General features: G+C 52.3%; 1 protein-coding gene across 1 annotated transcript in view; it reads right to left on the reverse strand.

The window, feature by feature from the left end:
* LOC133355776 (1-phosphatidylinositol 4,5-bisphosphate phosphodiesterase gamma-1-like) overlaps nt 1-27,693 on the reverse strand; it is a 68,559-nt gene that overhangs the window by 25,973 nt on the left and 14,893 nt on the right. Inside the window, 12 exon segments of the mRNA XM_061573117.1 lie at nt 747-915; nt 1,173-1,293; nt 2,403-2,488; nt 3,716-3,834; nt 5,642-5,743; nt 7,753-7,825; nt 9,361-9,395; nt 11,174-11,257; nt 11,928-12,012; nt 14,216-14,263; nt 15,843-15,936; nt 17,317-17,466. Of these exon segments, the coding sequence (XP_061429101.1) occupies nt 747-915; nt 1,173-1,293; nt 2,403-2,488; nt 3,716-3,834; nt 5,642-5,743; nt 7,753-7,825; nt 9,361-9,395; nt 11,174-11,257; nt 11,928-12,012; nt 14,216-14,263; nt 15,843-15,936; nt 17,317-17,466 (1,166 nt within the window).

Genomic DNA, 27,693 nt, shown 5'->3' on the forward strand with positions numbered 1-27,693 from the left:
CGCCATCATCACCATGATCAAAAGTTTCAAGCTACATCATTTTTACTCTTTGGTTCTTTCGGTAAAGTCACATAGATAAAAAAATATAAAAAAAAATTTAGTGGAAAAAAACCACGACGTTTTGATCGCAACACAAGCGGTCGTCATTATTTTTATTATTATTTTTATTCACTTCATTTATTATTCTTTTTCTATCTACGGGACTTGACTTTACCGAACGAACCAAAGAATATGAATTCCTGCAGTCACGAAAGTTTTAAGTCAAAATTCTACGTCATTTTGTTCAGGCAGGCGAAAACTCAAGAGGCCAGTACGAGCATTAATCTGCTGCAAGCAAGGGCTCAGGATTGCTGGCGTGTGCGTGCAGAATCCCAACCGAGTAATTTGCGGTGTAATTGTTCGACTGGAGCACATTCGAATCCATCACGCCGGCACGCGGTGGCCTTCTCGTGTCAATGACGTCACAGGGTCTTTAACATCGACTGGGAAAGCGGACAGCACGGAGTGTTCGTGCTATTACTAGGGTTAGTATTACACCGGCAATATCATCATCAGCCACGGTAAATCCACTGCTGCACGAGGCCTCCCCAATCCGTCGACTCTAACGCGGCCAAAAGTCGACTATGCAGGGGTTGGGGGGAGGGAGAGGTGACCTAGTGCAGCACACAAGCCATCCTAGCGCAGCGCCAATGCCCGGGCGTTCAGACTTGGCTCCGCGTGCGTGTCAGGCCCTCCCCCCCTCCCACCTTGATGAGGATCTTCCCCTTGAGCTGCGTGGGCGAGGGCAGCTCCTCGGCCTGGGCCTCCACGGGCTTGATGAGCAGCATGTCGCCGAAGACCTTGCGGAAGAACGACGCCATGTTCCTCTGCTGCACGATGCTGCAGTGGTCCTCGATGGAGAGGACCACGGGGTAGCTGTGGGCGACGTCGCGGGGGTCAAGTCGCGTAACCCCCCCCCGATTTATAAACCATCTAATAGCTTTCGGTTAATACGTGCTCATGAAAAACTCTCTTCATTCAAAATATTGGGAGCTGCTCATCGTTAATCAATTTCGGTTTTCCAAAAAGTATGCCAACCTGCTGACCTGTTCACCTCTTTTACTTTGGCCACACTTCATCGTTTTACTTTCATCACACCACTACGCCACTACGCCCGCCACTACGCCACTCACTCGGACGTGACGAAGGCGTGCTCCTTGATTGTGTTGAGGACGTCCAGGAACTTGATCTTGGAGGTGAGCGTGTGGCCGTGGTAAATGATGGGCATGTCATCCGGGCCGTCCCAGCAGTCCACTGTGCGCACAGTGGCAGGACACGTGTAAATACAGTGGGGGCTCTGCAGACATTTCGGACCCGCGCGACACATTTCCTCGGGGGAGCAGCATCTCCATCCAAAGGTTCACGTGAACGCAAGAGTGGTGTACGGTATCCCCCGTCATTCACGAACTTGCTATCTGATATTTTCCCTATCCGCGAATCACATCTGCACATCTACATGACTGCATCGAGAAAGCGAGAGAAAAAAAGTGATGAGCTGAAATGATGAGATAAAGTGATGAGATTAAATGATGAGATATAAAGTGATGAGAGATAAAGAGATGTGTTATGATGATAATTTTCATGTATTTAACCGCTTATTTATGTATTTATTTAAGGTAATGCATTAAAAAGATTTTCGTAGGTTTTCGTAGGCCAATATCATTTGTATATATGTATGTTGAACTTCTTTCACACCGTACGGAGCCGACCGTGCTAATCGGAGGCTCGGGGGAAGGACAACAAACTGAACACAAAAAAGAAATGAGTTTTAAATGTAGAGGAGGAGGCGGCGCTAGCAAGGAGAGAAAGGACAGGGAAACATCAGCAATGGATGGGATATGACGACGATGATCATTAAGAGTGGCGGACTGCCGCTGTAGCTGCCAGAAGTTTACAAACTAGGTGCCTCCATAAAGAGGCCGGATGCTTTTGCCTTGTGTGTTTAGTTTGTGGTCCTTCCCCTGCACCCCCGATTAGCACGGTTGGCTACGTACGGTGCGAAATAAATTAAACACATATACATTGAACTGCTGCATAACGACAATCCACTCCCTGTTGCACGCACCTCGTCCACCAGTGGGATGTTAAATAAAAAAATAAAACCATAAAGTATTGTCATTGTATCAGGTGTAAGGCCCACTTAGGTATGAAGCACAGTTGGCTATGTACGGTGCGAAAGAAGTTCAAAGTACATACATACGTACGTACATACGGATGAGAAAAGGGAATAAGAAGAGACCATGAACGGCAAAATGTTGAGAAAACGAACGTTCAGCCGACACGTCACAACGGGTCCCCCCCTCGCCGGGGACGTGAGACCCGAGCGTCGCGACGGCCGCCCCGTGAGCTCCGCGGGGACTCACGTTCGATGCAGCGGCAGCCCATGCGGAGGCAGCGCGCGTAGGCCTCCAGCGACGACTCGCTCGAGAACTGGTCCCCTGTCAGGTAGCTGTGGGGGCAACAACGGACGCAGCAGCAGCGGACAGCCGCCGGTCAGTGCGACGAACCGACCAATCGATGGCTTAGTTGTACGACGAAGCGACCAATCAGTGGCCTAGTTTTACGACGAAGCGACCAATCGGTGGCTTAGTTTTACGACGAAGCGACCAATCGGTGGCTTAGTTGTACGACGAAGCGACCAATGACAGCACCCAAGATAAGCTGCCTTCTGCCGGGAATTTTACGCATTAAAACACACAAATCAAGCACAACGGTCAACTTAAAGCGTTAATGATGAAAATCAATGTTTTTTCTATATATTAGCGTCATTAATTGCAAACATCATCTCATACCTCTTCGCAATCCGCAACACACAGAGGCGCGTGTAGATTAAGATGTTTTCAGCCAATTGACAACGAGCGTGGGAAAATCCACGCACACGAGGAGGCAACACTTTATCCACTACAGATGGGACAGATGGAGATTAGTCCACACTTCCTGTACCGCCACCTCATGGCAAGCCAGGAACGGCAACCTCCTCGACGCCCACGGGGGAAGGGGAGTTTCACAACGTGTGTGTGTGGCGATCCACCCACCCTCGGTGCTGCCTCCGCAGTGATTGATTAAAAGCTGCCAATGTGCAAAGCCACCTACCGCTGCGCACGTGGCAATATTGCTGCTCAGCTCGACTCCACCATGGGACTATGGAATTTCCACCCCAGACTCGAGGCGACTAAGGAGATGAGCAGCATCCTAAGCTCATCTGAGCAGGAGCCTTTTCAACTCTTTAATGTGGAAGGCGCGGTTGAAACTTTAACATAAGGGGTGTGCGGTGGCATACGCACGCACGCGTATCGACACGCACCACACACGTGCGTACGTGTGTGGTGCGTGCGTGCGGGGAGCGGTGGCGTAGCGGTTAGCGCGCCGCGCTACGAACCCGGCGACCAGAGCTCGATTTCCACTCACACCAGTGACGATTATCTGAAACCGGTTCCGGGCCTCTCCTAAGTAGACTTAGCCTCAAATGAGTAACTGGTACTGTGGAAAATCACCACTGGGGAGACAAAGGCGGCCGGGACGTGGTGCTGGCAATCCTACCCCCTCATGTGCCGTGCCGGCCTTCACAGGTGCTACTCGCTAACAGCACTTGCCCCAACAGCCTGTTACAGGCTACACGGGAGATCTTTGTCGCCGTGCGCGCGTGTGTCGTATGTTACTGTGCGTGTGCACTCACGTGTTGTGCGAAGATGAGATCCAGTAGTGCGACAGCGGGTTGTTCATCTGCTCGGCGCACACCTGGTTGTACTGGCTGTCCCACACGCAGTTCTCACGGGAGAACAGGTACGTCAGGAACTGTGCCACGCGGGGGGGGGGGGACAGGAGGATAAACAAATGTCCACATTGACGACGACGACAACCACACGATGATTCGCAAAAAAACGGTGACGGCCGGCAAACGTGTCGCACGCCGGTTCGTCGAAGCCGCTCGTAATTCACGCGCGCCCTTTCCGGGGTGGGGCCGCGCGTTTGAGCGTCTCGGAGGGCAGAAAGTCCGGACACCCCCGATCGATCGCCAATCTCGAGGGTGCATTGCGCCGAGTTTGTTACACATTGCCTGCCCTTTTTGTTGCCCCTCTTTTTGAATTCTGCATTGTAGTCTGGGTTCGTGAATGACAATATTTACTTATTTATTAATTAAAAATAAAAACTGTCAATCGTGTCGAGCACGCGGGAAGCGGTGGGTCTGCGATGAGAACCACCGGGGCTCGTATCACGGCTCTCGGCCGAATACCTCAAGGCAACACACCTCTACGTTAAAGTTTTGTTTGAAATGAATCATTATGCACGTACGTATGTTGAGCTTCTTTCGCACCGTACGTAGCCAAGCGTGCTAATCGGAGGCGCATGGGCAGGGGAGGGGGAAGGACAACAAGCTAAACCCAAAAAGCAGTTCTAAAGAAATTAGTTTTAAATCTAGATTTAAAAGTCCACAGCTCCAGTGGCTCCCCCATCACGAGAGTTTTCGTGCCGCCTCGTTACAGACAGACGGACAGAGCAAAAAAAAGTATCTACGTCCTGCAAGCTCAATCACAAAGCGTTAACCCCCCCCCCCCAAATAAGGCAGGCCAAAGAGCTCCTTCGCTCAAACTCATTCAATTTAAGTTTGCGCATGTGAAGTACTTAACGAATGAGAGCAGGGCAAAGTTTATTAACATTTCTTTAGACGGCCCCAGACGTTCTCCAGGTTCAGTGCAGAACTCTCTCCATGCCTCCTGTCACTGCGTGGATGTGGCGAAGCCTTACGGCGAGGTCGCGTGGGTTCATCAATGACCTGAGTGGCACAGATTTGCCCCCCACCAATAGAGGAGACCTCATGGGGATTAAGGCCTCCCGCGACCTCAAGGCACCAGGCGCGCTCTCCTGCAGACTTTCAATATCTTAGCCCAGGAAGGTGATTTTGACCAACTGGAAGAATCACACGAAACCACCCACGTGGACACAATGGGTCAGGACGCTTATGGCGCATTGCGGTGTGGAACACGTGAGCCGTAAGCTCAAGGGAAAGGAGGTGGAATTAGAGGCCAGATGGTCCCCCCGCGCACAGAGCAACTTCAATAAGTTAGCAGGATGGAGGGTCGGGAGACGGGGACTGGGCATAAGAGGCATAACCACTGCAAATTAGACGGGAGCTGGATTCGGAGGGGCCTCTTATGGTTTTTTGCTTTTCTTCTTGCCAGGTGTGCGTCCCTCGCTCTCCCCTTGTCATCCCTTACCTCTTGCTTAAAATAAAATGTACCCTCTCCCCTTTCGGTGGGACCCCCCCCCCCCCCTTGTGTGGTTCAGGGCAGCGAGCCCATCCCTCTCCTTTCTATATCTCCCTGCTCTTCACGACCGGTTTGGCTTACGTCGACGGTGTGTGTACCACGTGGGTCACAACGTGACGTAACGGGCCCGCACATTGCGCCTCCATAACATTTTTATATTTACAACAAAAACTCCCAAAAGGGAGGCGTCCCAAAGCTCGCGCCCCCAGATTCGGCTTTCGCTCGGCTCCGAGGACCCCCACACCCAACACAGCTGGCGGGCACCTCCGGGGCATCGATAAAAAACACACGGCAAGGGGGGCGCGCGCGAGCGCGTGTGGGCGGGCGGGCGTCACCTCCTCGAGGGAAAAGCAGGGCTCCTCGCTCTCACGCGCGCCGTCACACAGGATGCGGAACATGAGCTCCCGCACGCACGCCAGGTCGCTGGCCCACGGCTCCTGCGGGGGGGAAGGGGGGGGAAGGGGGGGGATGGTCCCAAGGAATATTCAGCCTCGCCTGGGGATGGGGGAGTGGAGGCCGACAACCGACAAGGCAGCCGTGCAGGATGGCCCAGGGCGGTTCGCCCCGCGATTTGCTTCTTCGGATCTGAGCTTGCGTTAGTTTGTTTGTCGGGAGCGTGTGTGGCGTTGTTAACTTCCTCGCCTGGTATAGAGGAGGCCGTGGGTTCGATCCCGACCCTGACGCCTTCTGCTGGATATTTGGAGTTTGCGTGTCTCTCTCCCAGTGATCACGTGGATTTTTTTTCTCCAATTTCTCCAGTTTTTCCCTCCACATTTAGAAACATGCATTGAGATTATTTAGATTATTCGGGTGCTATAAATGTCCAAATGATGGTCCACTTTGTTGATCTATTATTTGTGGACACTTCTAAAAATAAGTTAATACGTCAGCGAGCTTCGGCTGGTAGGATTGGGATGGTTTAGTTTTATTTTGATGTTTTTGGGTGATTTGTTTACCTTTCTTGTACTTTGCACTCCTATCGTGTTTGTGTACTGGTGGTGTTATGTTCTTACCCGCCCCGACTGGAGATCTGCGAAAGCGAGCTTTATAGCTCATCCGATTCCTCCAGGATAAATACTGATTCTGATTCGGAGACACAGTCTGGTAGTTACTTGGACAATTTGCAGCGACCCACAGTCCTCGAAGGTATTCCTTTTATTATTATTAGTCACGGGAATTATTATTGTTTTTGTTATTCACTTGCGTGTGAAGGACCCTACTGAGCAGTCGGAGGCGGTCACCCTTCAACAACAGCGGAGGGCAGAGGAGCGACGTTCACAACAACGAGCGGAGCGTCGGGTGGCTAAAACGGTAGCAAGTTGGCACCACAGTGGGCAGCATCTGCCGGTCATCTCAGTCAATCAACCCATAGCACCTGGGTTTGTCCCGCGACCTCCTGCCCAGCAGCGAGCCTTCAATACTTCACGTGGCCTCAAAGTGCACTTAGTCTGGTACAAGTGCCGTGGTGCACCATCATTACTCTGTGCCGAACGGCGGTTGCTGTTACTTGGTTTGCTGTGCGACACGTCTCATTACCGCTATGCGGTGCTGTTGCGTGGCAACAGCTCTCATTGTTTGCTATTACAGGCTGCTACTGATGGGGTCACGGGGCCAGCTCAGACATCACTTGCTGCTGATGTTATCCATGGCCGGGCATCGAACTCGAATTGTCAGCTCCATAGCGCAAACCAATGCGATTCTACTCCACCTGGACTAAACGTAACGAGCAGAGCTAGACAGGACCACGGAGATTCCTCCAGGATAAATAAAGATTCTGATTCCCATTATATGAAACGAAGAAATGAGATGGACAACACAAACAATACTAAATGACAGTATAACCCTGATGAAAAACTATTTTTGAATCTTCTAAATCGCGACTCTGCATCCTGGCGACTTATCTGTACAAATCAGGGTATCTGCACTACGGCCGCCCTGGTTGATACTGCAGTGGGTGTAATAACCGTGACAATACGTGCTGTCTGCTTTCACAGTGGACGGTGAAGATCCCCTGACGTAATTCGCAAGAGTAGGCCACCGTGTGCCGGCAGCGTCAGGGCCCACACAATTTCCAGGTTCGAAAATCACACCGCGAATTACTCAATCGGGATGTCACACACACACAGGAAGAATAATCTTTAACACGACGGCTTTCGCGACAAATATCATCCATAATACAGGTTTCTTTTGGGGGGTTGTGGCTTTGCTCGCCAAAACACCGATGTGCTGCAGAAGTAACGAATTGGCACGTTCGGTTAACACGTCGGGTGGTGGCGGGTTTCACACCACATTTTTATATTTACGCGACCTAACCAAAAAAAATACCTGTATTATGGAGGAAAAATCATCATCGGCCCCAGGGTAATCCTGCAAATGAGGCTCTATCCCCAGCCCCTCGAGTTCACAGCGGGCTAAACAACATCAGCTCAAACATTTACGCCCTCACCTTCTGCTCGATTTGCAGGAACCTCTGGAAGTCGTGCAGCGTTACGGAGCAGACGTCCGGCCGCTCCGAGTTCCTGGACGGCACACAGGGGTCGGGGACACATTGGGTTACAGACACGCGGGGGTCGGGGACACGCGGGGTCACGGACACGCGGGGTCACGGACACGCGGGGTCACGGACACGCGGGGTCACGGACACGCGGGGTCACGGACACGCGGGGTCACGGACACGCGTGGTCACGGACACGCGGGGTCACGGACACGCGGGGTCACGGACACGCGGGGTCACGGACACGCGGGGTCACGGACACGCACGGGGTCAGAGACACACGGGGTCACGGACACACGGGGCGAGACAACGTCGGCATGCCAGCGAGAGACGCGGTGGAGAGATGTTAACTGCCTCGCCTGGTATACAGGAGGTCGAGGGCTCGATCCCAACCCAGACGCCTGCCGTATATATGGAGTCTGCATGTTCTCCCCATAGTCGCGTTTTTCCCGCCACATTTAGCATTAAGTATTTGGCTCCTACAAATTTCCACGTGATAAGCCACTTCGTTGAGCTATCATGTGTGACCAGGTCATTTCTGAAAAAGAGCTGTATAGCTCCGTGGGCCTGACGTGGTAAAATAAAATAAAAAGCTTAGTTTATAATTTTAGACTAAAACATTTATGCATGTTCTGTATGGTGAACTTCTTGAGCAATGTACGTAGCCAACCGTGCTAATCGGAGGTGCAGGGGAAGGGCAAACTAAACACGAAAAGCCGTTCTAAAAAATGTAGTTTTAAATCTAGATTTTAAAGTGCATAGCTCCAGTGGTTTCCTGATATTGGAAGAGCGTTCCATCTGAAAGCGCACGATGATGCGGTGGCCGTCTTGGTCTGATGACTAGCAGCCAAAAGCCGCCACTGCTGCGAGGATGACCGGAGTTCGCATGATGGTTTATGCTCCTTGACGAGACCAGCACGGTATTATGGTTCATTTGTGGCCAGCATTTAATATGCTTAACAACGTTTGGATTGCTAGTTTATAGACGATGAATACAACTGACCAGGCACACATGTTTCCCGCTCTTAAAGGCCAGATGGGCCACTTCCCTGGACACTGCAGATGAGTTTATACCTGGGTGCTAATATTTGCTCTGCGGCATTGAAAATGGAGTTGTGTTTTTAGTATTTTTCTGGCTTTTTGATGGCTAGTAGTGTTGGTTTGAACTAAATAACATTTTTTTTAAACAAAGACCTCCCCCCGTATAGCCGAAAATTGACAATACACACACACAAATGTTACAACAAAATCCACCCTTTACAACAAATGATAATAATTATTAAATTTTATTTATCATCATTCATGCAATGGCATCCCACAACGCTGCACATCAATTACCCAGTTCCGTACACAGATAATACAAAAACAAAACCCCACTAATTAGCAAATAAAACATTAATACATAAATAACGAGAAAAAAAATAATCGCAGAGAAAATAAATGAAAATAAATAAATCCGTTCGGTCTCCATGATAATGGCTGTGATGATAACTGTGCTGGGATACAAATAAAGCGGTGGGTGGGGGGGAAGCGGGTGTGGGGGATTTATTTAGAACTTACCGAAGAGGGACGCAGAAGTCTATCTGCTCAACGATCTGTAAGACAGGGGAAGAGGCATGATTTAAGGTTTAGCCACGCTGTGAAAAAGGCCCACCTCCGTTCAATGTAGTTGGCTGCGAAAGACGTTCAATATCCATTACACTAATTTCCCGAAACGTTGCCGATAATATATTTTTTATTTTTATGGCCACACACACACACACGATGTTTGTGTATTGTGTTTGTGCACCGCTGCCAACGCAGCAGCAGTAGCAGCATCATCACCAACGTATCTGTTATATCGCGTGTAGAGTGCAAACAAATGTTAACATGTAAACAAGATATTTACCGTAATTCAAAGTAGTTGTATAGTTTGGAGACTCAAGAGGTACGTCTGACAAGTCGCCCGTGTAAGCAACAACAACAACAACCGAGCAAGAATTGGCAGGACAATGGGCGCCAATGGGGAACTGGGCGTCATGAGCAACAGCCGAATGAGAGGTGAGACCAAGCAAAAGTGAACTATGGGTGGAAGAGACCGAGAGAAGGGAAGAGGATCAGAGGGAGACAGCGGAAGAGGGAGACAGCGGAAGAGAGGGCCATGACCAGGCACTAAAACGAAACTATTCTTTATTTTACCAGGTAAGGCCCACTGAGCTATGTAGCTCTTTGTCAGAAGCGACCTGGCCACAAATTATCGCTCAACGAAGCTGCTTACCATCGCGTGGAAATTTGTATGAGCCAAATACTCTAAACACGTGATGTTGATTCTGAAAGGTGGAAGGAAAAACCGGAGGACCCGGAGAAAAAAATCAACGCAACCAAGGGGGGAGAGAGCGAAAGAGAGAAAACATGCAAACTCCAAATGTGCAGGCATCGTCAGTGTCGGGATCCAACCCACGACCTCCTGTATACCACGCGAGGGAATTAACATTCCGCCACTTGTGGCACAAGCAACTGAGGAACGATAGAAATGGGAGAAAATGGAGGGAGGCTTTTGGACAGCAGTGGGAAGCCGAAGGCCGACCACGACAACGTCAACAAGCTCCATCGCAGCCACCTCGTCCTAATGTGTCTGCGAGAGCCGCCAACCCCCAACTTGCAGCGCACCGCAGAGGATGTGCTCGCTCTCGAAAAGAGAGGACACGGGAGGTGCGCGAGGGGGAACCACAGACAACCAGCGAGAGAGCAGCAGCAGCAGCAACAGCAGCAGCAACAGCAGCAACAACAGCAACAGCAGCAGCAGCAACAGCAACAGCAGCAGCAGCAACAGCAGCAACAGCAGCAGCAGTCAGCAGCAACAGCAGCAGCAACAGCAGCAGTCAGCAGCATCAGCAGCAGCAACAGCAGCAGCAGCAACAGCAACAGCAGTAGCATCAGCAGCAACAGCAGCAGCCACGCGTTGAGCCGGCACCAACAATTGCCGAAGCTCAGTGGCCCTCTGTATATGACGGTGTTATCGGTCAATTAATGAGTGATCATACACGTGGGAGGAAACCAGAGCACCCACGCGTGCGAGGGGGAAACACTTAATCCCACACGGAAGGAACAGGTGGAGTCCACACTGCTGCCGTACTGCCATACGGCGCGCACCTCCGCGACGACCACGGCAAGGGAGTTTCGCAACATCATCGGTGTGCGATCCGCCAACCCTCTCCTGCTGCCTCCACGGCAGTAGGTTCACGGAGGCCGGCCACGTATTGTAGCGGCTTAGTCACCGCCGCCGCTGCCGGCCGGCTCACAGGTCGACGGCACCGCGCCCGGTAAAGCATGGGTGAGCGCGCGTGCCGTGAAGGCCGGGCGAGCGCGCGCAGACATTCCCGCGGAGCCTCACCGATCTTTGCGCGTCGAACATGAGGTTTTTGTAAAAGGCCACAAACTGCGTGAAGGAAATCTCCCCCTTCCTCGCTTCCACTTCCTGCAAAAAACGTTAACAAAAAAACTAAACATTTGTGTTTGAAAAAAAATAAATGTGCGCGAGCATACTTTTGTTGTTGTTGTGAACAAAAAGAGCTCGCTGTGTTCACAAGAGGTTTTTTTGTTGGGTTAGATCGCGTAAATATTAATGTGTCGTTAAACCCACCACCACCCGACACGGCTAATTATTAAGGTTTGTCACGTTAACAAAATGTGCCGATTTGTTACGAGTTCAGCACGCCGGTGTGTTGGAGAGTAAACCCACAGCATATTCAATTCGAGTACGACGTTTCGCCAGTCATTACAACTAACATCATCACCCTCCATTATGGATAATATTGGTCGCGAAAGCCTACTGTGTGTTAATCTCACTTGTTGTGTGCTCACACGAAGGAAGGTTTAATAGAAAACCTTGGGCCAAACAATCGGCACGTCACGCGGTGCGGAGCCCGTCATCCAGCAGTGGAATGACAATGGGACCTCAACTGTTGCTGTGCAACACGCAAAGCACGCGGATGATCGTTAACCTTCGTGGGACTTCATCGCGGCCGTCGGCGAGCGGATTTCGTCACGCGACGTAACCGAGCTTATGAACGCCAAGTCACTTCCCGAACTCCGAACCGACGGTAAAGCGATGGAGGGCGAGCGACAGCGCGGCCGTCGCGGGTTACCGCAAACTTGTCCCGCAGTTGCCGCGTGTTCGGCAACTTGAAGTTCAGCTGCGGCAGCATGGCCTTCAGGTCCTTGCGATTCACCCTGCAGACAACGCAACGGCGTTTAACAGGCTCGAAAAGGCCGGGGTAAAAACGCGTGGGCAACTCCAAAAACGCCGGTTCAGCATGGAATGGGTCGGCTAAATACCCCGTAGAGGAGCAAACTCCAGCACTAGGCCCTTCCGACGGCAGTCGCGCGCACAAGTAATTGCAGGGACTGCACCTTTGCTGTGGACGCTTGAAGCCACTGTTGACTGTTAATCCAATGCACAAGTTATAGTGTGCATAGAATCACCACGGTGGCGAGGGCACCAGTGGGGAGATGTTAACTACCTCGCCTGGTTTCCAAGGAAGCGGTGGGTTTGATCCCAACCCCTGACGCCCGTGGTCATGTGGATTTTTCTCCGGGTCCTCCAGTTTTTCCCTCCACATTTAGAATCAACATCGCGCGTATTTGGCCGCTATAACTTTCCACGTGAAAAGTCGCTTCGTTGAGCTATCATTTGTGGCCAGTGGGCCTTAGCTGGTAAAATTCTGCCTTTAGTTTTTAGTTGAATCGTTACCCCAGAATCGTGGTCGCACGCGGAATCACGCGGGGAGTGGGGGTCAATCATCGCGTAGCTACTTCCTGTCCATGCGCACAAAAACCCCCTCTCTCAACTCTTCAAGTCCCATGATAAAAAAGATCCCTTCCTGCACTGCTGTGTTATCAGCAAGGAACAGATTTCCTTTGTCCTATTTTTGGGATTGTGGAAAGAAAGGGGAAAAAAGAGAGAGAGAGAAAAACATTTCCAGCCGCTATTCTCCGTCTTTTCCAGCCCGAAACTGAACAAAGAGGGAAAGAAAAAAAGAAAAATAATTCGTGCAGATGTGCGAGCCGTTCCTATTTTGCTTCAAACACGCGGTGGCGAGATATTAACTACCTCGCCTGGTATACAGGAGATCGTGGGTCAATCCCAACCCTGATGTCCGTATTATTTGTAGTTTGCGTGTCTTTCTCCCCATGGTCGCGTGGATTTTTCTCCAAGTCCTCCGGTTTTTCCCTCCACACTTAAAATCAATGCGCATTTAGAGTACTTGCCTGCTATAAATGTCCACGTGATAAGCTACTTTCGCTGAGCTATTATTTGTGGCCAGGTCACTTCTGAAAAAGAGCTACATAGCTCAGTGGGGACTTACCTGGTAAAATAAAAAATAGTTTAGTTTTTCGTTTAGTACAGGTTTAACATCCGCTCCGGCACAGAAATCGCCGACTCACGTACGCGGCTTTGGGTGGGGGAGGCGGGGCTTGTGCAGACGTCCGTTGACGTAACCCTGCACGACGTTATGAAAGAGCGTTTCACATGCGCGAGGGAAAACTGCAGTGGCAGGAGAAAACCCACGGTGCACTGGGGTAATATAACACGCAAAAGGTCCGCGCACAGACAGGTTTCAACGTCGCCACGCCACTTACTGAACTACCCGCCTGCCGGACAAAACTTGCATCCCACAGCTGACATGAACGTTTCGCGAATGTACGCAAGCGTGACCCACCAACCCTTGCCTCGCAAGCACTGCATTACCACAACGGGCGACCTTAACAACGCACTCGTTCGTGCGACAGGAGAGACTCGACGCTACCTCTCCCCTCCATAGGAATGTGGAATTGACGCCCATCCAATGGGAAAGGAGCAGCACGCAAGTGAGGCTCTCGCACGGCAGTGGTGAGGGGGGGGGTACACACTGACTGCCAATCGCGCGGCGCCCACCGACGATCACGGCCCGCTTCTCAAAACCTTTTCCTGTTCAATTGTTAAACCCCCTCCCCCCAGCTGTACCCCCTGCCCACACCCCACTACAACGAATTAGAGCAAACCGAATGAGCCCACTTCAAGAAGAGACGCCGGGTACCTTGCCAGCCTGTGACACACAAACGTACACCCGCCTCCCCCACCTCGTATTAGCCCAGTTTAGGGCGGATATTCACAAAACCTCTGGGTTCTCGGAACCGGCGATTTCATGGGAACATAAAAAAGGTCGGAACACACCACACCCTGGCTGGCCGCCGACTGATGGCCGACCCGCGGCCGGCCGAAGGCAGGCCCAAGGCCGACCGACCCGTGGCGAACCATCGGCCAACCGGCCGCCGGCCGACCCGCGACCGATCCGCGGGCCAACCGATGCCCGGCCGACTGACCGTCCGACCGCTCGGATGGTACCCGACACGCCTGGGCGATAACGCGAGAACCGCAGTGACGCGGACGCACCCGTTTCCCCGGTTCCTGTCCATCGCGTAGAACTGCTTCCTCAGCCACCTGTAAGGTGACAATCAAACAACAAAGATAAAGATCAACACCTGCTCCTCCCCCCTGTAGCCTTAACAGACTGCCGGGGCAAGTGCCGCTAGTGAGCAGCACCGATGAAGGCCGGCACTGCACACGAGGGGGTGGGTGTCCAGCATCACGTCCGACCACCTTTGTCTCCCCAGTGGCAATGTTTACACACTACTGCACCAGGTACTCATTTGAGGCCGAGTCGACATAGGGGAGGCCCAGCACGGTTCAGATAATCATCACTGTTGGTGTTGGCTATGAGCGGGAATCGAACCCGGGTCGCCAGGTTCATAGCGCAGCGCGCTACCCGTTACGCCTCCTTGTAAAAAGGTGTCAGTTTTGTTGCCAGATAGAAGGGTAAAAAACCAATGATCATATTTTTACTGGCAAATGAGGTTCCCATAGTGTAGATGCTTGCCCCGAGCTCTCATACTCTGATGGTGCATTGTCTTTGAGTTGTGCACCTTTTGGCGTCATCTGGTCCAACCCATGTGAGACTAGGCTCTAAGTAAAGCTGTCTCGGGTGTGGACCAATCAACTTCAAGGACAGTGCACATTATCAGAGTTATGTCTTTTGTTTGTATTTTGTTTGTATTATGACTGCAGGTATTGCGGTCTATGCAAACATGACTCCTTGTAAAAAGGTGTCAGTTTTGTTGCCAGATAGAAGGGTAAAAAACCAATTATCATATTTTTACTGGCAAATGAGGTTCCCATAGTGGTGCAAAAGAAGTTCAACGTTGAACTTCTTTTGCACCGTACATAGCCAACCGTGCTAATTGGACCAGCTCTCGTCCGCAAGACTAGGGTAGCCGAGAGGCATCGTGCAGATCAAGTTCATTTATTAGGTATAGCCCTGTGAGCCATGCAGCTCTTAAGTCGGGTGCAACCGCAACAAACTAAATATGAACACAGAACATCTTAAAGCGACCACGCGTAACAGACACATCCTAGAATAAACAAGATGCCGTACCGACATTGGTAACGCAACGAGCGTGGGACACCGGCATTATCCTCGCCGGGGTGGCCGAGCAGGAGAGCGAGCGGCTCGCAATCAGAAGGTCGAGAGTTCGAATCCCGCTTGAGGGTTGACTGCCTCCATCAACCCTCGGGCGTTAATAAAATTACTGCTACACTTTGTGGGCAGGACTCGCCCTTGCCATAGAAACGTGGAATTTCCTCGAGCGGCTTAGGGCGGTGAAGTGGAGCCGAGCACTGCCTCGGTGCTCGCATAAGCGGGGGAGAAGGGGGTCACTTTGACTCTGGTTAGCAAACGCAGCAAGAAGAGGAGGTTGCAAACTGCCACGTGCCGTCAGATCAAAAATCGGGGATCTAAAGCGAGACAGAAAGCGCTCCGACTTGAGCAAGACTCCTCCCCAGCGGACGGCGATACGGACGAAAAACATAACACCGTCCAAGGCGTTCGGGACGCACGCCTCCAGCCGCAAAGCGCAGCCCACCCCCCCCACCCCCCCCCCGTTTGCCTCCGCGTGTTCCGACTCCCCCCCCCCCCCCACGCGCCCCCCCCCCCACCCCCGAGGGAAGCGAGCGATCGTCACACCTTTCTATCTGCAGCGCGGTCGGAGCCCAGAGAGTGTCCGTCAGGAGCCAGTTGAGTCCCGTAACCCAAACGGAGGCCTCCTCCTTGCTGTCGGCTGACACACGACACACAACGCACGTCCCTCTCGCATCCAGCCCACGACGCTCGCTGCAGCAGGAGGATGACGACGACGGTGAACCTACAAAGGTGCGGGCGGCGGTGGCCACGCACGTGGCTTCTATCGCGCCGTGCGTAGCCGACAGAGCTAAAATCGGAGGTTGTGAGAGGGTTGGGAGACCACCACGCAAATGTTGTTCCTGCGGGCGTGGAGCAGGTTCCCATACCCTGGCTCGTCGGGAGAGGGCAGTATAGCAAGTGTGGACTAATCGCCCAACACGCCATCCCATGCACAGGGGATAGACTCCCAACACGCCATCCCATACACAGGGGATAGACTCCCAACACAACAAGTTGACTCGCTGCGTCCCCGTTATTATATTTTGTGGTTGTCTCAGCACATTATCTCTAACTCCCCCCCCCCCTTCACTCTGCTTCCCATAAAATTACCACGTTCCCGACCGCTACCCGTACGCGAGTAGGGGGGCAGTGAACCCAATCGCCCTTCCCTCCCCTCGCCCCGTGGCGACCTGGCCTAGGGCGTTCGCATTATTTAGATGACGTGGCTGCTATAAATGTCCACACGATGCTGAGCCACTAACGTTGAGCTATCATTTGTGGCGAGGTCTCTTCTGAAAATGAAGGTCGACTCAGCGGGCTTTACCTGGTGAAATAAAAATAGTTTTGTTTTATTTGTCTATATATTTTTGTACGATTTTATTACATTTCCGATTCTTTGTGCTCCTAACTTTGTTTTGGTTTTAACGTTCTGGATCTGTGCCCTTCACTGTACATTCGTGAGTAAAAGAGCTTCATAGCTCATCGGATTCCTCCAGGATAAATAAATATTACAGGTAGGAACAACAGTTCCACACTGCCCACCAGGGATTATTTGTCTGTCGTGCATAGCCCCGCCCCACCAGAGCCCTCCCATTGGCTCTGGGGTGCCGACCAATGGGAGCGGTGGGTTGGGGTTGATAGAGGGGGGTGTTAGTGGTGGGGGGGGGGACCACCGCGACTCGGGCCAATGAGGAGACGGACGATGTTTCATTCACAAAATGGAGCTGGGTGGGAGGGGTGGATCTGGGTGGAGAGGGGCTGGTCAATCCGTGGTGCCCTTATAAAACTCAACGTTTAACCTACACATTACACTATACACTACACGATACACTACACTTATACAGGTAGGAACAACAGGTTCCACACTGCCTACCAGGGATTATTTGTCTGTCTGTCGTGCACGAATGCGCTGTCCAACCAAGTTCCTACCTGCCCACTCCGAAGGAACGTGTTCTGGATTCTGATCGTCATCCGCTCGTGCTTTATAATGGGCTCTTGTTTGAAAAAAAAATGCCGAACAGGGAAGGGCGACGCTCACCGACGATGCTGAGGGTCTTGAGGCGGAACTCGGTGCCGTAGAGGACGACGAAGCACAGCAAGGCGTCCACCTTCCGTGCCTCGTCCTGGTACCGCTCAAAGTCGCGCGAGTTTTTCCCGGGCCTGATTTCTTTGATCTCGCGAATGTCAACTGTGCACACGCACGGGTGAAAGGAGATGGATAAACGCAGAGCACACACACACACACACACGTGTGAAATTAATCATTGGATATATGGTGGCTGTACAAAGACAAAGATCCCCCGTATAGGCTTAACAAACTGTAGGGGCAAGTGCTGTTAGCGAGTACCTATGAAGGCTGGCACGGCACACGAGAAGGTGGGTGGCCGGCACCACGCCCGACCGCCTTTGTCTCCCCATTGGCGATGTTTAAACACCGCACCAGGTAATCATTTGAGGCCGAGTCGACCTAGTGGAGGCCCAGGACCAGGTCAGATAATATAATCATCACTGGTGTTGGCCGTGAGCAGGAATCGAACTCGGGTTGCCGGGTTCGTAGTGCAGCGCGCTAACCGCTACACTCCCGCTCCCGCGGCTGTACATGGACACAAACACACATAGACACAAAGGCAAAGATCCCCCCCTCACCAATAGCCTTAACAGACTTTTGAGGCAAGTGCTGTTCGTGAGCACCTGTGAAGGCCAACACGGCACACGAAGGGGGTGGGTGGCCAGCACCACGCCCGGCTGCCTTTGTCTCCCCAGTAGCGATGTTTACACACTGTCCCAAGTACTCCTTGACGCCGAGTCGACCTCGGGGAGATCGAGGAATCGCTGCACTGCCGATCCACCCAAAAGTACACAAATACAAAGATCCCCCGTTTAGCCTTAACAGACTGTTAGGGCAAGTGCTGTTAGCAAGCAGCACCTATGAAGTACACACACAGACAGACTGACCAACAGGCCACAACCGGTACAGCTCACAGCAGCCATGCACAGCAGGGGAAGGAAACAATTCCTCACGGAGGGCCGAACAGGACACCTTTGGCTGGCCACACATCGCACACTCCGGGTGTATACGGGGAACCGCAGCGGCGTGCCATTCACGCCTGACGAATACACCAACCGCGGCCGCCCAACGCGAAAAGCGTGACCCCTGCCGTGGGAATGAGGAATTTCCACCACTGCCTCGTATCCGCCCACAAACGGGTGAGCACTGGAAGGGGAGGGGGGGGGTTTAGACCCTCCGCGGAGACGGAAAGACGAAAAGCAAGAGACAGAGCTGGATATTTCTAGATTTGAAGCTTTCATGACTGCAAGGATTCATATGTCTTAGGATTTTTCGGTAAAGTCACGTAGGTAAAAAAATTTTCATTAAAATTAATAAGAGTAAAATAAAAATTAAATAAAAATCACGACGTAAGCTTGTGTTGCCTCCGAAACGTCGTGATTTTTATTTTATTTTACTGTTATTAATTTTTATTTTTTTACCTACGTGACTTTACCGAAAAAACCTAAGAATATAGAGCTGGATATCTGCGCTGCTTGACCGCGAGAGACAGCTTCGTCCAGCATTGGATAGATCATGGCTGTGGATTATGTTGACGATGACGACCACCACAACAGTGACGAACTCGGTGGGGGGGGGGGCGGCTTGGTGGGGGAAGTGCAACTGCTCGCGTCAACCGAGGACCCCGCCCAGATCGGTGCCAACTTGGCACCAAGCTGCTGCACGGCGCAGGCCGGAGCGCGGCAGGACGGATGACGTCCGGCGCACGGCGGCGGCGGCGGTGACCGTGGCGGTGGCGACGACTCTCGCACGCGCACACCCGCACGTCCGCACGCCACGCCACGATTTAATTTCGCGTCTGCCGCGAGCGCGAGGCAGCGGGGGCCACCGGCGCGGCCAAGCCGGGGCTGGGGGGGGGAGGCGACGGACGAGGAGCGGCGAGCGAGTTACAAAGCGCACGAGCGGGCACATGACGCCCTCCGTCAACAGACCACCCACAAGGCCGTGGGGGTTGGGGGGCTCCTATCGATTGCGTAAGGATTTTGAAAAATGCCCGTGAATTTACAAATGGGATTTATCCTCTCTTTGTATAATTTGTAACTATCCTTTAATTTTTTTTCCGCTCTATTATTTTGTAGTTGGGTTCCGGTGCAAGTCTTGAGTGGGTTTACGTACAACGGAGTCGAGGTGCGATCGTTTCATTCATCTGCGGAACACCTGCTCTGTCATTTTTCCCCTCAGCTTTTTTGCCATCCATTCTGACCGCAGTTAGTCCGAATCCCGAATCGGACGGCGAAACTGTAAACGACGACACGACCCTCGCCTCCCTTCTTCACGAGTGCCCTGCTCGCCGCGGACATTCATCTCTCCGCCGACGCCCACCCAAGAACCGTCACGCGAACGGCGTGTTTACGCACGTCTGCCAAGTTCGAACAAGGGGCGCCGCGCTGGCGAGATGTTAACAGTCTCGCTTGGAACACAGAAGGTCATGGGCTCGATCCCGACCCCGACTCCTGCTGTATATTTGGAGTGTTCGTGTCTCTCTCCCGGTGGTCGTGTGGATTTTCCTCTGGGTCTTGCGTTTAGAGTCTTTGGCTGCTATGAATTTCCACGTGATACGCCACTTCGTTGAGCTATCATTTGTGACCAGGTCGCTTCTGAAAAAGAGCTGTGCAGCTCGGTGGGTCGGAACTGGGAAAATATAAAGAGATTAGTTTAGTTTCCTCCAGGCGCTCCGGCCTCCTCACACGTGTGTATGTGTGATAATCACTCGTGCGGTGGCCGCAAACTTCTTAATGTGTCGAGGGCCGCAGAGCTCGCCGATTGCCAGCTCACCGCTCACGGCGTAGCTACTGCTGCCTTCACGCTCGCCTGCGATCTGGAACTCTTCCTTCCGATATTGGGAAGCGACTGGAGCTATGCGCACTGAAACTCATTGCTTTAGAGCTTGCTTTGTGTTCTGTTTGTGGTCCTTCCCCCGCACCTCCGATTAGCACGGTTGGCTATGTACGGTGCGAAAGAAGTTCAACAAACACACGTACACGCTCTCCTACTCACACCGCATCACTACTCCTACTTACCCCACCAGACAAAGCCTCACTCACTCAACACGCACTCACCGATTACCACCGCAAGAGGAGTCGCTCGCCCTCCACGACACTAACCATCGAACAAAGACGGTCACTGCACCGCGCGCTTTCAGGTGCGCTTCTGTGGCCGTCTGGAACTCTCTTCCTTCCGATATTAGCAAGCCACTACAGCTATGCAGCGTTACATCACATAGATTTTAAACTCATTTCTTCAGAACTGCTTTTATTTTTTAGTTTGTGGTCCTTCCCCCGCACCTCCAATTAGCACGGTTGGCTGCGTACGGTGGAAAAAGGAATTGGACATACACACACTGTGTGGTGGCGGCGCAGCGTTACAAGTTTAAATTATTACAAGACTAGTTTGTGCATTTTAGAATTGTGTTATTTGGTGGGATCGATGGAATTGTTTTCCATATTTTATGTATTTTTTTTCATCGATTCATGCAGGATTTATAACGAAACAAAGTAAATGGTATTACAAGCCGCAAGTGGCCTCTGACAGGCCCACGTGGAAACAACGGGCTTGATTTTGTTAAGGAAATGGATATATACCGGGGCACTCCGTCCCGGAATTAACCCGGTATTCCGGGGACACGGCGTATGCAGCAGAGCAGCGAACATTCGTACCCCACCAACAGGAAGCGAGCGTCCGCATTCGAACGGAAGGCGCACGAAGAATATACCGGGGAGAGCGCGACTACCGCAGCAACCGTCCGATAACCACGACTCGTGGCTGCGAACAAAGGGCAGGGGATGCAGGCGGCGGTGTGTCAATTCCACAGCGGCGGCGGCGGCGACAACGACATTGACGACGATGCGTCCGGTACCGCAATAAAATTCACTACGCAAAAAAACTGCACGCGGTGAACTACCTTCCAGAACCAGTAAATTATTGCCTGGCCGGGCCGGGCCGGGCCAGGCCGGTGGGGGCGGGGGAGTAGAAGAGGGGGGCGATATCATAAATATTTTCTCCAACGTGCAAAAAAAAAAATCCCCGCAGAAATCCAAAGTTGCTCGCGAAAACCCCCCCACCCCACGAAAAACAGCAAAAATGCGACGAGAATAACTCTTCCCAGCGAGTCGCGCGATCGCTAAACAGAGCGCTGAACTTTTACCCTCCGTATAAACCATCATGTGCAACTGCACGCCACGGCAATGCCACGACACGCCACAGCACGGCACGGAACGCGCGCGTGTGTGCGCGTGTGTGCGTGTGTGTGCGCGCGTGTGTGCGCGTGTGTGTGCGTGTGTGCGTGCGGCAAAGCCAGCCCGAGCGCTGCCTGGGCGCAGCTTCTCCCCTAACAGGATGGACCGGCGACGCGAGAGCGAAGCGAGCGCGGCCCCGAGCGCGGGCCCAACGGGTTTGCGGGATCGTGCAAGAGAGACGGGAGCGTCGCATGCGATGCGGTGCCCGTGGGAGGCAGCGTGGCGAGAGCAGGCTGCCCAAAATACGATTCTGCGGGATGACGTTTTCCTTTAAATGGCGGAGCGGCGGCAAAGTGGTTAGCGCACCGCGTGATAAGCCCGGTGTGCCGTCTTCGATTTCCCGGCAAACGTCGGTGGCGGGCGATGTTTCAGCCCCGTCCTTCAACAACCCGCAATGACCATTGTGTTGAAGCACGGACAACTGGGGAGGCCTTCATCCAGCAGCAGATCGACAAAGGGCAGCCGCACACACCACGGGTTATAACAAGTTTTTATGGTGCTGCATTACGATTTAAAACAAAACTCTTTTTAATTTTACCAGTGAAGGCCCACTGAGCTATGTAGCTCTTTTTTAGACGCAACCTGCCTATCACAAATGATAGCTCAACAAAGTGGCTTATGACGTGGAAATTTATAGCAGCCAAATACTCTAAACGCGTGATGTTCATTCTAAATGTGGAGGAAAAAACCGGAGCACCCGGAGAAAAATCCACATGACCACGGGGAGAGAGAGACACACAAACTCCAAATATACAGCAGCAGGCGTCAGGGTTGAGATGGACCCCGCGACCTCCTGTACACCAGGCGAGGTAGTTAACATCCCGCCACTGGGGGATGTTAACTATCGCCACTACTACGAACTTGGTCCAACGGCGGCTCCGCTGCTGGGGGTGTGTTGGGGAGACGCACGGAACGAAAAGAAGACAGAGAAAAGTGAAGTGGAATACATTTTCCTTTAAAAAACAAAAAAGATAACAAGAACCCACCCACACTCCGCTCCAAGAGCAGGTCGCGCTCCTGACACGAACGGCTGGCGGCCAAATTCGTAAAACGCCGGAGTCCCAAAACGTGGGTCTCACTGGGGCACGGCGCGTCGAGGGCAAAAAAGAAAGCACAAAGATGAAGTCACCGTGGACGCCGCCACACAAGGGCCGACCCTGTTGCTCGCATTCTTTTCCCTTCCCCCACCCATAAATAGATTTTTATACATTAACGCCAAATTTGAAAACTAAAATTGACGGGAAAAATAAAAACCTCCCCCCCCTCCCCACCACCGTTGGAATGGAGGAAAAAAAATCCGCTCCAGAGTTTAAATAAAGTTTAACGGGGGGGGGCCTTTCTCGCACCCCCGCAAAACGCAAAAAAAATAAGCAGGCCCGCTGAGCGCGAAGTATATTTCACCGTGTCGGCAGGCAGGCTGCGTAAACAAAAGCGGGCCTTTACACCCGGGAGCAGCTTGGAGAGAAAAAAAAAATCTTGGGATGTGAGCAGCAATTAAGTTTGACACTGGGCAGCATGCGAACGAACATGCGCGCGCAAGAACCACGCGCACGCGCGCACGCGCAAGAACCACACGCACGCGCGCACGCGCAAACACACGCACGCACACAAGCAAGCAAGCAAAGGCCACGTGCGAGCAGACACTGGCCTCCTTTCTAGTCTGGCTGCTCCACCGGGGCACGCGCTGTCAGCGAGCACCTATTAGCGCAGCGGTAATTGCAGCGGCGCGGCCAGAGCCGGGAATGCGTGCCTGCCTTTGTATCCGCAGCAGCAGTGTTTGTTGATGTAGCGCGGCCGGGGCACCGATGATTTCTTTAGGCCGGGGGGTCGGCAACAAAATGAACAAGAGGAGCCATTTTTTTGCGAATTCGGTAAAAAAAAGAGCCGCAATGCACGTGAGCACGAGACAGTGGTGGTCCTTAATGATTATCGTCACGAAGCCATCGTTAAAGAGCCACATGAGGCTCCAGAGCCGCAGATTGCCGACCTCTGCTGAAGGCCGAGTTGACCTAGGGGTTGGCCTTGGCCTGGTGTTGATGTAAATGAAAAGAAAACAATTTTATCGAGCAAAGCCTCGCCAAATCTCAAAACTCTTCTGGAGGAGGGTCCTGCCACGTTGGAGATGTTTGGCCTTTTTACAGAGAGTGCTGTTACGTGCGTGACGATCGGTCGGAATGGAAAGTGGAATTATTAATCATTTAATCGATTAAACTTGATTTATCCCACAACTCCAATTAGCACGGTTGGCTACGTACGGTGAGAAAGAAGTTCAGCATACATAGCGATCATGATATACGCGTCGAATTGCGCGTGCAAGAGCGTCGTTATTCAACGTTTACACAAAACTACGTGGAAACGTCGTCTTCGGGCCCAGTGCGGGAAAGGGAGAGAGAGACGACTGACACGGCAGACCCAAACGACAGAGACAGCACAAACGTGAGCTTTTAGACAGATGAGAGGAACAGGAAAATGCGTTTTTCTTTGGAATCGTGACCAAATCGCGATGTTGAAAAACAGATTCCCGCACCAAGTTAATTTTGTTGAACCGTCGTTACGTGCGCCAGTTGTTTTTATTTATTAAAACAAAACCGCGTCATTTTACAGCGCATTGTCAATCTGCTGCCGGATGAAGGCCTCCACCACACACAGTGTCGATTGTTCCACCATGCTTCAACACGCCGGTCAGCGCGGGTTGTCAAACAGCAGGAGAAAGTGGATGGGGGGCTGCTTGGCTTGGACAGCGCACGCCTAGGATGTTCGAGAGCCAAGGCCCGAAATCAAAACTCATGCCGCCGAGTTCAAAGCGCAGTGAAGGCGCCGCGACCTGCGGGCAACGCGCCAACGCGCGCCGCCCTCGACACGTGTGGAAATCAAATTGAAAACAAGCTGCACAAGTGTGCTTTCTGATCGACAGGGCGAGCGGGCAAATTAATATTTGCGTGGTTATAAACAGAGCGGGGCAGGGGGCGCGGGGCCGGAGGCTTTGTATATTACGCAAAAAAAACTCCCCCCCCCCCACCCGCCTGCAAAACTTTCCATCACTGTTTACGATCTTACAGCAACAACAAAAATATGAAGGCTGACATTTCCAAGACGAGGCTGGGGGTATGTTGGCCAGAGACCACCATCGACCCGACGCACTCACCCTGCACCCATTTGCCTGCGCTGCCTCTAAATTCTTAATGCGTTCCTTAGAATACGATCCCCACCTTGGGATTTGGAGCGCGGGGGCGGTCGGTGGGAAGGCTCGGGGAGTGGTGGTGGCGGGGTGGGGGAGCGTGTGGGCAAGGGCACGGTGCAGGGGAGAGAAATTAAGTAAGGGAACGATGAAAAAGTTAATGAGAGAGAAAAAATAACCATCTGAACAGGGAAGCACACACGGCGCGGGCGGCCGCCCTCCGCGCCGAACGAGCCGCCGTGGTGTTTTTAATGGACGGGAGAAAGTAAATTGGAGGGAGAGCGTTAGAAAAATATTCGTAAAAATTCGACGAAAAACTCTTTTAGCTCGAAATGAAAGTCGCGACGTAACGGGCGGATTGACGCAGAACTGAAAGCACGCGGACAATTCACGCGTACGGTCACTATTAATTTCCTCACGATAAGCCACTCTATTGAGCTGCTATCATTCGTGATAGCCAGGTTGCTTCTGAAAATAGAACTCCACAGTTCAGTGAGCCTTCGTACCTCGTAAAATATTTAAAAAAAGTTTACTTTCAGTTCAGTATTCACACGTACAATTATTTCCCAAAAATATTTTTGACAAAAACGCGCGAGATAAAAAAAAAATCAATGTCCGTTTTACGCAGAAAAGTCTCAACGAGCCCGAGAATTATTTTACGGAGAAATTCGCCTCGGGGTTGTTCGCCCACTTCCGTTACCGAGTATCTTGTACTCGTAATAGGAAATCGGAAAGCCCGGCAAAAACCCCCCAAAGGGGAGAAGACAAAACTCAAACCGAGTTTAGATAGCTTGCTTATTGTGCAGCCTGATGCAAACTCTACAATAAATAACGCTGTTAAACTTCAGGGAGGCTCAACCAGGATACGGGACGGGTGGAGGAGCTGGCAATCCCCTCTCTCTCTCTCTCCCGCGGGTCAGCCCCGCCCCGTTTTCACACAGCCACGCCCACCCAGCCGCTAGCCCCCCGGCCTCGCACGACGGCGAGTGGCCTCGCCCTTTGGGCTTTTGTTGCCCCCGCCGACTGCTTATGAGGCTCCGCACATTTCTCTGCCACTCCCCCCGCCCGCACCAGACTCAGGGTAGCCCCATCGATATCCGGGACGGAGAAACGATGACACTGGCGCAAAAAATCCCGACACGATACCCGGCCAAACCCTGGTTGCTTTCCCGAACCTCCAAGTTACTTCCCCTCCCATCTCTCTGCCACGGTGCCAACGTGGCAGCGAAGACGTCGGCAACGTAAAAACACGAAGTGCAACAAACGACGGCGGCCTCCACCGTTACCCTCCATTCCACAATAAATCAACTAATCAACACGTTCCGTGGCCTAATTTACACACCGTTTGCATCATCCGTGTTTTCATTTGATCCGGGTCGCCTCTTCCCCTCCCCCATCATTAACCCCCCTCACAGTTGAGCGTGGACGAACGACAGCGACCGAGCATCCGGTCATAGCCAGGAGGAGGGGTCGCAAATCTCGATGCGGGAAGCGGGGAGGAAAATAAAGTCCTTCGGCTCAGCGGACGCTCTCAGACGGCGGCGCGACCCTCCACTTACACGGCGCCCGCCCGCCCGACCCGCCCGCGCGCCCGTCCATTATGCTATCTATCTGGAGCCCGTCCCAAGTGCAGATTTATCGATGGGCCGTTCCCGCTCGTGTGGGCGAGTGTGGAAACGATATAACCCGCCGCGCGAGAGCCACGCTGGAAGCGCCAAAACGTCGTCGGCAAACGGCAGAATTTGGTGGAAAAACACGGTGAGAACGAGCAAAGCTTCACCGCAAGATTGTTTTGGAAACCCACGCTTTTAGTTCATGATCCGCCTTCGATGATCAAACGGTTTCTCTTCTGGGACCTTTTTTTTGCCAGTATAAAAATGATGAGAAAAACAAGGATACAGCCTTTTGGTGTTGTTCTCTAGTTTAACACTGGTGGTAATCGACCATAAAGAAGTCTGCTTTCTCTGGTGTAGGCCAATCGGTTTCAAAGACAATACAAGGATATTATCAGAGCATGTTTTGCCACAAGTGCGTGTGGTTAATGCAGACTTGATGCCTTGCAACAGATATATCTATTTTGTGTAGGAACATCCTAACACCTCGTGCTTAATTGCCAAAAAGGAGCAAAGCCTATTCTTATTTTTTCATCACTCGCTTTTCTCCAACGATCACTTTCCCACGATTCATTATAGAATTGAGGATCGCCCTGCAACATCCATCTCTTGCGCCAGGGCCCAAGCCGAGCACGCGACGCCGATCGCCGGAGGCGAGCGCAGTCGCAATCGCCGACAGAGAGGAAGCGCTCGCAGCCACAACACGACCGCCACTTCCCAACAGCCCCTGCCACAACAACCACAACAACCACAACCGGCCACAACAATCAGACACGTGCGAACCGCCATCCCCTCAGCCGCGAACAAAAATTCTCGTTTCATACGTTACCAAACCATGGGCCCTAAACCACGCGGGTAAACGAGGTGCATTTTAGCAGAGGCACTTCAATGCCCGCGCCCGCTCAAGGCGCCTTCCGTAAAAAATACTCAGCAGCAAATCGTTCGAAAACGCCACCCGCGTCATGGAACGGGCGACCCGGGCGTCCGTTCCCGGCCACGGTCCTGGGTGAGTCCCTCCCCCACCCCTCCCACCATAACCAACCCCCCCCGGCACTGACGAGTGTGGTGAAGTATGGTCAAAAGCCTCCCCAACGACTGACCAAAATGCACTTCTGGGAGGACGAGGCTCGGCGTCAAGGGCGAAAGCGTCGCCGCCGCCGCGAATGCTGCCGCTGCTGCCGCTGTTTTATTATTGTTTCAAAGAGAATGCCTGGAAGTCGAAGCCTTTTTTTGCCTATTTTGTAAGTCCAGTTGTTTGTTTCCCCTTCTACAATGAGGGAAAAAAACACAGCGACACCTTGGCCGGGATATCCTGCTCCGT

The sequence above is a fragment of the Lethenteron reissneri genome, chromosome 52 (genome assembly GCF_015708825.2).
Source record: "Lethenteron reissneri isolate LAM-NWPU_2019-01 chromosome 52, ASM1570882v1, whole genome shotgun sequence".
Lineage (NCBI taxonomy): Eukaryota > Metazoa > Chordata > Hyperoartia > Petromyzontiformes > Petromyzontidae > Lethenteron > Lethenteron reissneri.